We start from the raw sequence: 12,976 nt of genomic DNA on the forward strand, positions 1-12,976 counted from the left end.
TTTAATACTTGTAAAAAGGTTTTCTAGACGTGCATAAGCAATAAGCAGTTTACCTAAAAGATGGTCAATTTTATGGTGCAAAACCAAAATTTCTGAAATGGAATTATTCTTTTGCTTACCATAATTGTAATTTCCCTTTTACAAGTGTTGAGGTCTGACATGTTATTGACAAACATCCGCTTCAAAGCACACCTTATGCCACCATGAGTCCGCACAAGGAAAACTGTGGAGAATCCACCTGAGAGAACAAGTTGATTAATTTGTCAGAAATTACCACCAAAATCATTGAGGAGCATCTCAGGGGGAAATAAACAATGACTGCATCCATGACAAAAATAAGTACGGTGAGTAACTAGCATATTAGATTAAAAGACAAAACATTAGATTCCTATGCTGTTCATGAAGGAGCACTTTGAGAATAACATGCTTCTCAGATGAAAACTCTTATGCTTAAAATATTAAGATTTAACTTTTTGCATAGGAAATCTCTTACGTAGTATGTGGAAAATATCACAATGTATCTCTATGTTACTGTAGCTGGCATATACTAGTAATTACCTACCTATCAGCCTCCCCTTCTTCTGTGATGAAAAAAACATGTTATTTCACATGAGGCACTAACTGGATCAGTTAGGTGGATCCCTCCTCCTGTTGCAGAGTACATACCACTATTGTTTTAAACCAATAATGGGAATCCCCTTGTCAGAAAGTAATTTAGGATTGAGTATGTAACTAGTTCTAGCTAATGGGACATAAGGGACAGTCCTTTGGGGGTCGTGGGGAAAGGTTTTCCACTCAGGAAAAAAAAAAGAAAGAGAAACATGTGAAGAAGACCATGTTCTCCCTACTTTGTGGTTTGTTTGTTTTGTTTTGTTTTTTTGGCATGGGCAGGCTCCAGGAATCAAACTCGGGTCTCCAGGATGGCAGGCAAGAATTCTGCCTTCTGAGCCAGCATTGCACTGCCCCCTACCATTTTTTTAGACTTTGTTGTATGAAGAAATAATGCTTAGACCTATGATAGCCATCCTATGGTCATGACTGAAAAACAAATGGAAAAAATAAGTCAGAACTACTGAAATATATGGGCTGCTGAAGTAGTCAACTTTGCAACTACATCCCTCCAGAATACTTATGTGAAATAATAAAAGTCATTATTTAAGCCACGGTTATTGAGATATTCTATTTGCACCTGTGAAAAAATTTTATCTGAAACGCATAAGGAGATATTCTAAAAAAACAATTGCCTCTATCACATCTAAATAAAGATTTTCACCTCAAGTTTTTAAAACTCATCTTAACATAGGATATTCTATATCTCACCTACAGTTCCAAACAAAAACTGGTATGTTGTTTTTATCAATTCGATAGCTCTTATAAAGTAGCAACTTGAACAGTGATAAAGAACCTACACTGTTATTCAGTGCAAGCCTATTTTTCAAAGGAAAAACAAACCACTAAGAACAAACAATAATGAAAAAGAGGTCCTAGGATATTCCTGAAGTAGTAGAGATTCATTACAGATTCTCCACATCCTCTAACTGCAGTTATTAGAAAACTGATATATAAAAGTATTTGAAAGAAATTGTACAAGCCCCATCTTACAGACTTGGGTTTCCAGCTATAAAATGGGGGAAAAACAAATCTACCTATCTTATAAGATAGTTAAGAGTAAGATAATAATGTTTGGGAAAGATGCTTTAGGTAAAAACTATATAAATATAGGGCTTAACTTTAAAAGCAGTTTATTTAGCATTAATTTCATATGCAAAAATTAACAGGTAAGTTTATTTTGTTAAAAATTTAAGGAAAATGTTGAAAATTAGAATATATCTAGAAAAGGGTACAAATATAGATTAAGATAAACTGCCTAAATACTATTTGTTTTTTAGACATTTATCAAGACCTAGGAGATTCCCCTAGAACAACGCTTCCCAAACATAACTATGTGTGAGAATTGGTTGGTGGGTGGGGTGTGGATGTGGATGTGTGGGTACATGTCTGCATTTATTTTGAATATGATTTCCAGGGTTCTGACCCCACATGCAGTGCCCTAGATATATACTGCTAGAAATCAACTTGCTTATTGTACTATCCTACTGTTCTGTATCTTTTAAATTGTTTATTAAAGGTGGAAAAGTGCATCTCCAGATGGTTCTAATGCGCAACCATGTTATTTAACCACTGAACTACAGTAAAAGTTCCTGGAGGAATCATGAATCCTAGATACCCCTTCTAGCCCCACCCCCAATAATTTTATTCCTGTGAAATTTAAATTTTTTTCATACATTCCCTGTTCTGAAAAGTAAGCTTGCCAATCCCACTAATTCTAAATTAGACAGATATCTGGCCAAATGTTAAGCTTTCTAAAAAGAGAAAAAGTGCTCATTAACTTTAAGATATGATAATCATAAGCCTAACATGGTAAAATGTGGTTATTAATAGTGCCTGCTTTGAGAATGAAATGCAATTATTTCTTTCTACTTCCCCCAAATATTCTCCTTTCAGAATTATTTACCTAGCTAATATTATTTATTTAGAGAATGCATTTAGTGAATGATAACAAGTTAGGACATTATAATAGTCCAAGAAAGGAGTAGTATCTGCTTGCCACCAATCCATATCTACCAAATTCAACAAATTTTTTCCTTATTGAAGTCTTTCATGACCAACCCAATTTCATCTTCTTTACTCCCTCAGAGAGCACCTGTATCTAGAGTTTGATCTATATCATCATGTACTTCAGTTCATATATAAATCAAAAGACTACTAGCAGTGACTACACATTCCATGTATATTTTTTATGTCCAATACTTAAATAAAAACAATTGCTCTATGCACTGGTTTGGAAAGGTTTATGTACCCTAGAAAAGCCATGACTTAATCCTAATCAACCTTGTGGGAGTAAACGGTTTCTTCTAATTCCTATTCAGTACTGTATGTTGGAACTTCAATTAGCTTATCTCCATGGAGATGTGACTCAATCAAGTGTGGATATTAAACTTGATTAGGTGGAGACTATCTCCACCAATTCTAGGTAGGTCTTGGATTGATTTTACTGGAATCCTTTAAAAAAAGAATTTTGGAGAAAGCTTAAGAAAAACATAGCCACAAGAAGCAGAGAGTCCACCAGCCAGCGACCTTTGGAGATGAAGAAGGAGAACACCCCCGGGGCTGCTCCATGGAAAAAGAATCTGGAAGAGAAAGCTAGCAGACTTTGCCACGTGCCCTTCCAGCTGAGAGAGAAACCCTGAACTTCATTTGCCTTCTTGAACCAAGGTATCATTATTTTTCCATGATTTAATCTATGTCATTTTTAATTTATTGATGGTATATATATTTGTAAGTCCATCAAATTAGTTTAGAAAGATAAATAAAAGGATGAAAAAGTAATCAAATCTATTTGTCCTTCACTCCTGACTTTCCCATACTTCTTATGATATAGATATTAATTTACAAACTAGAGGTACCCAGAGAAATAGAAATTATCAATAACAAAATAATCCTTAAACTAGGGCTAAGACTGATTTTATACTTAGGATGGACTGTATGGTGTGTGACTAAAACTGTATAAAAAAATAAAAACTACAAGTGCTGGAAGAGACGTGGAGAAATATTCACTGTTGGTAGGAGAGTAAAATTGTAAAATTCCTCTGGAGGGCAGTGTGGCAGTTCCTCAGGAAGCTAAGTATAGAACTACCACATTATTTAGCAATCACGTTATTAGGTATGTACTCAGAAGAACAGCAGGCAGAGATATGAATAGACATTTAAACACTGATGTATGTGGTGGCATAATTCATGACTGCCAATGAATAGAGTGGCCCAAGGGTTCAGCAACTTATGAACAGAAGGGCAAGCTATGGTGTATACATATGATGGAATACTGTGCAGCTGCAGAAAGGAATGAAGGTGCAAGGAATGCAATGATGAGATCAAACCTTGAGGACATTATATTGAATGAAATAAACCAGAAACCAAAGGGCAGATTTGTATGGTCTCAGTAACATGAACTAACTATAATGAGCAAACTATGCTAGTCAAAGTTGAAAGTATAGTTTAGCAGGAGATAGAAAGAGCAGAGATTGGGTAATCAATGCTAGAGAATGTTCAATAAGGCTGATTACAAAGGTTCAGAAATGGATAGGACAATACTGTATGATGGTAGCACAACACTGTAAGTGTAATTAACAAAATGGCATATGAGTATGGTTGGAAGAAAGCTAGAATCATGTATGTCACCAGAAGGAAAACTAAAAAACAAAAACTGGAACTATAGGGTGCACGGGTGGTTCGGGGGTAGACTGCTTGCCTTTCATGCGGGAGACCCAGGTTCAGTTCCTGGACCATGACCACCCACACCTTCCCTGGCCAAAGAAAAAAAAAAAACTGGAACTGTAGAACTTAGCAAAACCTAAAGTGGATAATGATCATGGTTATTTGTATTAATAGCAGAAAACTAGAACAAACACTTGTCTCTATCACAATAACAGGGTGGTATAGGGGAAAAATACAATTAATGTAAACTAAGGTCTACAGTTAACAGCAACACTGTAATATTCTTTCATTAATGGTAACAAAGGCACTATGCCAAAGCTGAATGTCATATAAGCAGAATAGGATTTATTTCTTCAGAAGAAATGAGAATGTTCTCATATTAACTGTTGTGATGAATGCATAATTATGTGATTATACCAAAAGCCACTGATGGAATACTTAGGATTGATTGTATGGTGTGTGAATAAAACTTAAAAATAATAATAATAATAGTAGGAGAGAGAGTGCCAAGATGGAAGCTTAGCGAGGTGTGGGATTTAGTACGTCCCCCAGAACAGCTACTAAATAGTCTGTACAGTACAGAACAACTGCTGGGGCCACATCAGTGACCGGACACACAGCGTATCCCTGTCTGGACCAGCTGGACTGGCTGCAGCCCACCCAGAACCAGAAATTCCCCAAACCACGGCAGCCAGCGCCCCTCCCCCACAGGCTGCTTCCCAGAGGGAAAGGAAAGGGAGTTTACTAGCAGCAGGGGCTGAGCTCAACCAAACTCCAACTGTGGAATTAACTAACAAATTCTGACTATTAAAAATAGGACCCCAGCTCAGCTGAACCTCCTTAAAGTGGAGGTTGCTGATTTTTGCCCTGGCGCCAAGGGGGCAGAGCTGCCAGAAAAGGAAAAAAGAAAAAAAGGAAACAGAGGTTTTTTTGGATTGGATAGCACATAATACTTGAAAGGGTCTGGGCCCTGAAGGAAAGGAGGGGACACATAGGATCTCAAGGTACACAAAGCAACATAGCAACTTATGCTCTTAATTGGCAAACCCGAGGAATGGGGGTCCTGCTCTGGGGAGGATATTTCTCATTCTTTTTTGTGGCTATGTTTCTACAAAGGCTTGACTGCCTTTGGATACAGGAGTAGGGCTTCTCAGGCTGCAACACCCCCAGGCAAAGGCAGAAACAAGCTAGCTTGAGAGCTTACCTAGAGCTTGCCTGGAGCCTGTGCCTTCCCCAAGAGAGGGCTGGGGCCCACTCAGGTGGAATCCCTCCCTCAAGGAATTCAGACCCCAGGATTTGGAAAATTGAAGCAATTAAAGTCAGCCTACAATCTCTCCTCAATTTCCACCACACCCCCAGCAGGGAAAGTCTGCTAAAGTTAAAGGTACTGCATCACCTTATGCTGGTGGGACCCACAGGCAGACAAGCGCCACATACTGGGCAGGATAGGAAAAACACAGAGTCCAGAGACTTCATAGGAAAGTCTTCCAACCTTCTGGGTCTCACCCTCAGGGAAAACTGACACAGGTGACTCCTTCCTCCTGACAGAAGGCCAGTTAGGTCTGGGAAAATCTGACTGGGGTCTATAATACCTAAGTAGACCCTCCTAAGTGGGGGGTGGGGGGCAAGGCACCATACAGGCAGGGCAAGAAAGAAGATAACAAGAATTTAAATATTATGCTCTGTTAAACAAAACCTAAGCTAGTGGTCCAGAATAAGCTGAACTGAATGTCAAAGAAAAGATAGACAACAAGTCATCCAGCTAGAAGATTCTAGGTAAAAGAAGTGAAAACAATCTCCAGAATAAACTAATTAAGGTAATTAAATGCTAGACACCAGCAAAAAATAATGAATCACACTAGGAAAATTCAAGATATGGCCCAGTCAAAGGAACAAACCAACAATTCAAAGGAGTTAGAGGTGTTGAAACAATTAATTCAGAATGTATGAACAGACATGGAAAACCTCATTAAAAATCAAATCAATGAATTGAGGGAGGATATAAAGAAGTCAAGGAATGAACAAAAAGAAGAAATTGAAAATCTGAAAAAACAAATCACAGAATTTATGGGAATGAAATGCACAGTAAAAGAGATGAAAAAAACAATGGAAACCTACAATGTCAGATTTCAAGAGGCAGAAGATAGAATTAGTGAACTAGAGGACAGAACATCTGAAATCCAACAAGCAAAAGAAAATACAGGGAAAAGAATGGAAAAATATGAGTAGGGACTCAGGAAACTGAACGACACCATGAAGCACATGAATATACGTGTTGTGGGTTCCAGAAGGAGAACAGAAGAGAGAAGGAGGAGAAAAACTAATGGAGGAAATTATCATTAAAAATTTCCCAAATCTTATGAAAGACTTAAAATTAAAAATCCAAAAAGTGCAGCATACCCCAAACAGAATAGATTCTAATAGACATACTCCAAGGCACCTACTAATTAGAATGTCAGATGTCAAAGAGAAAGGATTCTTGAAAGCAGCAAGAGAAAAGCAATCTATCACATACAAGGAAAGCCCAATAAGACTATGTGTAGATTTCTCAGCAGAAACCATGGGGGCAAGAAGACAGTAGGATTACTTAAAGAGAAAAATTGCCAACCCAGAATTCTATATCCAGAAAAACTGTACTTCAAAAATGAGGGAGAAAGTAAAACATATTCAGGCAAAAAAATCACTGAGAGAATTTGTGACCAAGAGACCAGCTCTGCAAGAAATACTAAAGGGAGCATTAGAGGCAGATATGAAAAGACAGGAGAGAGACATGTGGAGAAGAATGTAGAAATAAAGACTATCGATAAAGGTAAAAAGAAGAAAAATTAGATATGACATATAAAATGCAAAAGGCAAAACGGTAGAAGAACGTACTACCCATACAGTAATAACACTAAATGTTAATGGATTAAATTCCCCAATCAAAAGACACAGACTGGCAAAATGGATTAAAAAACAGGACCCAACTATATGCTGTCTACAGGAAACATATCTTAGACCCAAAGATAAACGCAGGCTGAAAGTGAAAAGTTGGGAAAAGATATTTCATGCAAATAACAATCAGAAAACAACAGGAGTAGCTTTACTAATATCCAACAAATTAGACTTGAAACATAAAACAGTTAAAAGAGACAAGAAGGACACTATGTATGAAAAAAAGGAACAATTCAACAAGACATAAAAATCATAAATATTTATGCACTGAGCCAGAATGCTCCAAAATACATGAGGCAAACACTTAAAAGAAAAACAGACACATCTACCATAATAGTTGGATAATTCAATTCCACACTCTCATCAATGGATAAAACATCTAGACAAAGGATCAATAAAGAAACAGAGAATTTGAATAATACAATAAATGAGCTAGACTTAACAGACATTTAAAAAACATTACACCCCACAACAGCAGGATATACCTTTTTCTCAAGTGCTTATGGATCATTCTCAAGAATAGACCATATGCTGGGTCACAAACTAAGTCTCAATAAATTTAAAAAAACTGAAATCATACAAAACACTTTCTCAGATTAATAAAGGAATGAAATTGGAAATCAATAATTGGCAGAGTGCCAGAAAACTCACAAAGATATGGGGGCTCAACGACACACTCTTAAACAACCTGTGGGCCAAGGAAGACATTACATGAGAAATCAGTAAATATCTCAAGGCAAAAAAATATGAAAATACAATATATCAAAATCTATGGGATACAGCAAAGGCAGTGCTAAGGGGGAAATCTATTGCCCTAAATGCCTATATCAAAAAAGAAGAATAAGCAAAAATGGAGGAATTAACTGTAAACTTGGAAGAACTAGAGAAAGTACAGCAAACTAACCCCAAAGCAAGCAAAAGGAAAGAAAGAACAAAGATTAGAGCAAAAATAAATGAAACTGAGAACATGGAAACAATTGAAAAATCAAAAAAACAGAAGTTGGTTCTATAAGAAAATCAACAAGATTGATGGCCCTTAGCAAGACTGACAAAAAGAAGAAGAGAGAGGATGCAAATAAATAAAATCAGAAATGGAAAAGGAGACATAACCACTGACCCCACAGAAATAAAGGAATTAATGAAAGGATACTATGAACAACTTTATGCTAATAAACACAACAATGTAGACGAAATGAGCAACTTCCTAGAAAGGCATGAACAACCAACATTGACTCAAGAAGAAATAGAAGACCTCAACAAACCAATCACAAGTAAAGAAGCTGAATCAGTAATTATGAAGCTCCCCAAAAAGAAAAGTCCAGGGCCAGATGGCTTCACATGTGAATTCTAGCAAACTTTCCAGAAAGAATTAGTACCAATCCTGCTCAAACTCTTCAAAAAAACTGAAGAGGAGGGAAAGCTACCTAACTCATTCTATGAAGCCAACATCACCCTCATACCAAAGCCAAAGATATTACAAAAAAGAAAACTACAGACCAATCTCTCTAATAAATATAGATGCAAAAATCCTCAACAAAATTCTAGCAACTCGAATCCAGCAGCATATTAAAAGAATTATACACCATGACAAAGTAGGATTCATCCCAGGTATGCAAGGATGGTTCAACATAAGAAAATCAATTAATGTAATATACCATATCAACAAATCAAAGCAGAAAAACTACATGATCATCTTGATTGATGCAGAAAAGGTATTTGACAAAATTCAACATCCTTTTCGGACGAAAACACTTCAAAGGATAGGATAGAAGGGAACTTCCTCAAAATGATAAAGGGAATATATGAAAAACCCACAGCTAGCATCATCCTCAATGCAGAAAAACTGAAAACTTTCCCCCTAAGATCAAGAACATGACAAGGATGTACACTATCACCGCTGTTATTCAACATAATAGTTGGAAGTTTTAGCCAGAGCAATTAGACAAGAAAAAGAAATACAAGGCATCAAAATTGGAAATGATAGGAAAATTGAGCTCAAATACATAAAAGAACAAATAACAAGAAAGATGGAAAAATGGAACCAGATTTCAGGGAAATGATAGATAACATGAAGTGCACAAATATAAAAATTATTGGTGTCCCAGAAGAAGCGAAGAGTAAAGGGATAGGAAGGCCAGTTGAAAAGATAAGGGGGGAAAACTTCCCAACTCTTATAAAGACATAAATATGTAAATCAAAGAAGTCCAGTGAACTCCAAACAAAATAAATCCAAACAGGCCTACTTCAAAAAACATACTGATTACAATGTAAAGAAGCAAATCATCATGAAAGCAACAAAGGAAAAGCAATACACTACTTACAAGGGAAATCACATAAGACTGAGGTCAGACTACTCAACAGCCACCATGGATGTAAGAAGGCAGTGGTATGCTATATTTAAGATTGTGAATGATTTCCAGCTAAGAATTCTTTACCCGCTAAGCTGTCCTTCAAAATTGAGGGAGAGATTAAAATCCTCACTGACAAACAAAGGCTAAGAAAATTTGCCAACAAAGATCTGCCCTACAAAAAACAATTTGAAGGTACTTCTGTTGACTGAAAAAAAAAAAGACAGGAGAGTAAGGTTTGGAGGAGAGTTCAGAACTGAAGAGTAATAGTAAGTGTGACTTAAATGATTATAAGAAAGAGAGGGAAAAGAATATATAAATCTGATAAATAAATACTAAAGGATAAGATGGTAGATTCAAAAACTGCCTTTACAATAATAACTTTGAATGTTAATGGACTAAATCCACCATTTCTTCGCTAATGATTACAGAACATTCTCCAGGATAGATCATATGCTGGGACACAAATCAGGTTTTTATAAATTTAATAAGACTGAAATTATTCAAAACACTTTCTCTGACCACAATGGAATTAAGTTGGAAATTAACAATCACCAAAGAACCAGAATTTTTACAAACATATGGAGATTAAGGAACATGCTTTTAAACAATCAGTGGGTCAAAGAAATTGTTAGAGAAATTAGTAAATATCTGGAGATGAAGGAAAATGAATATAGAACATATCAAAACTTGTGGGATGCAGTAAAGGCAGTGCTGAGAGAGTCATTTATCACTCTAAATGCCTATATTAAAAAAGAAAAAAGAAAAAATAGGGGGCCTAACTGCTCACCTGGAGGAACTAGAGAAAGGACAGCAAACTAACCCCAAAATAAGTAGAAGAAGAGAAATAACAAAGATTAAAGCAGAAATGAATGATCTGACAGAAACTCAATAGAAAAAAATCAATAAAGCTAAAAGTTGGTTCTTAGAGAAAATCAATAAAATGTATGGATCCCTAGTTAGACTGACCAAGAAAAAGGAGAGGGTAGAAATAAAGGAAATTAGAAATGAAAAGGGTGTCAATACTTTGGATTCAGTAGAAATTTTAAAAATCATAAGAAGATATTACGAACAACTATACACCAACAAACTAGATAACCTAGATGAAATGGACAGATTTCTAGAAATATATGAATAACCAACACGGTCTCAAGAAGCAGCAGAAGATCTTAACAAGACAATTACAAGTGAAGAGATTCAATTAGTCATGGAAAATCTTCCAACAAAGAAAAATCCAGGACCAGACGGCTTCACTGAGGAATTTTATCAAACATTCCAAAATTAACTAATAATAATTCGGCTCAAACTCTAAAAAAAATGAGGAAAAAGTATCATTACCTAACAAATTTCTGAAGCCAATTATCACTTTACTACCAAAACCAGATAGAGATATTACAAGAAAGAAAATTTAGAGACAAATTACCTTAATGAACATAGATGCAAAAATTCTCAATTAAATTCTATAGTAAATCCAACAATACATTAAAAGAATTATACATCATGACAAAGTAAGATTTATACCAGGAATGTAAGGGTGGTTCAACATAAGAAAATCAATTCATGTAATATAGCATATTAATAAATTCAATGGGAAAAATAATATGATCATATGGATAGATGTTGAAAAAAATTTTGACAAAATTCAGCATCCTTTTCAAGTAAAAACATTACAATAGGCAGGAATCATAGAAAACTTCCTCAACATCAGAATGAAAACTCATACCCAGCATCATTCTCAACAATGAAAGACCAAAAGCGTTCCACTTAAGAGTGGAAATGAGACAAGGATGCCACTGTAATGACTATTATTCAGCATCATACTAGAAGTCCTAGCTAGAGTGATTAGGTAGGAGAAAGAAATAAAATGCATCCAAAAAGGTAAGGAAGAAGTAAAATTTTCATTACTTATAGATGACATAATGTTTTACTTGGAAAATCCTGAGAAAATACACAGCAAAGCTACTTGAATTAAAAAACAAATTTAATATAGTGGCAAGATACAAGATAAAAGTACAAAAATCAGACATGTTTCTATATACAAGTAACGACTTAATATGGAGAAATTAAGGGGAAAAAAATCCATTCAAAATAGCCATTAAAAGAATCAAGTATTTAGGAATAAGTTTAACCAGGGAAGTAAAGGACCTATACACAGAAAACCACAAAAAAATTGTTTAAAGAGGTTAAAGAACATCTAAACCAATGGAAAGATATCCCATATATGGATAGGAAGGTTGAATGCTGTCAAGATGTCAATCCTACTTAAACTGATCTGTAAGATTCAATGCAATACCAATCAAAACTCCAACAACCTGTTTTGAAGACTTGGAAAAGCTAGTTATCAAATTCATTTGGAAGGGAAAGAAACTTTGAATAGCTAAAGATATTCTAAAACAGAAGGGCGAAGTGGGAGTATTACTACTTCCCAACTTTAAAGCTTATTACAAAGCCACAGTAATCAAAACAGCATGGTATTGCCACAAAGACAGAAGTATTAACCAATGGAACCAAATCTAGGGAGTGGAGATTGACTACTATCTTTATGATCAATTAATCTTCAACAAGGCTCCCAAATCAACTGAATCAGAACAGAATAGTCTTTTCAATAAATGGACTAGGAAAAACTGAATATCAATAGTAAAAAGAATTAAAGAGGTCCCATATCTTTTTTTTTTTAATTTCTTTATCATTACCCTACCTCAACCCAAGAACACTGGCAACGAGGTGATAGTGCATCCTAATCAAAAGAGGAGAATTTGAGCCAGCCCCCCTCTCCCTCTTTCTCAGCCAGGGGCGCTCCCGCCGCCAGCCAGCCAGCCCTCCTTTTCCCCCTTCTCCGCCGGCGGTGCTCCCACCGCCAGCCAGCCAGCCCTCCTCTTCCCCCTTCTCCATCTTGCCCTTCTCTCCCCTCCACCATCTTGCCCTTCTCTTTCCGCTTCTGCTCCAGCGACGCTCCATCCACCATCTTATCCTTCCCTTTCTCCTCCTGCTCCAGCGGCTCTCCAACCACCACCGTGCCGTCTTTCGCCTTCACCAGCTCCTCCGCCACCATCCTCGACAGCCTTGCCACCCTCACCTTTCCTCCACCAGAACAGCTACTGGAGGAGTGAAGACAATACAGAGCAGCTCCCGGAGCCACAATGGAGATCAAAGGGACGGCGTACCCCATCCTTGAATGGCTGACAGTCTGGGAGAACCAGCTCCGGTGAGATCGCCGAGGGGCGCGGGCTTTCCCAGGTGGGACAGGAAGTGGCCGGAGTCCCTCCCTTCCTCTTCTCAAGCCAGCTGACAGAATTGGGCAGGTGGTCCCCTCGGGCCACGGAGGCTGGCGCCCCCACCACGCAAGGCTCCCTGGACCAACTGAGAGAGTTGGGTCGGAAATTCCCAGACCGCGGAGAACGGTGACCGGGGGGGGTCCC

General features: G+C 37.0%; 1 protein-coding gene across 3 annotated transcripts in view; it reads right to left on the bottom strand.

The window, feature by feature from the left end:
* The window catches only part of BMP2K (BMP2 inducible kinase), a 205,909-nt gene that overhangs the window by 117,665 nt on the left and 75,268 nt on the right, over nucleotides 1-12,976 (bottom strand). For all 3 annotated transcript variants that reach the window (XM_077143055.1, XM_077143053.1, XM_077143056.1), the window contains exon 2: nucleotides 120-238. In XM_077143055.1, coding sequence (XP_076999170.1) covers nucleotides 120-238 — 119 coding nt within the window. The remainder of the gene's footprint in view (nucleotides 1-119; nucleotides 239-12,976) is intronic.

The sequence above is a fragment of the Tamandua tetradactyla genome, chromosome 24, assembly GCF_023851605.1.
Source record: "Tamandua tetradactyla isolate mTamTet1 chromosome 24, mTamTet1.pri, whole genome shotgun sequence".
In the NCBI taxonomy this organism is placed as follows: Eukaryota; Metazoa; Chordata; class Mammalia; order Pilosa; family Myrmecophagidae; genus Tamandua; species Tamandua tetradactyla.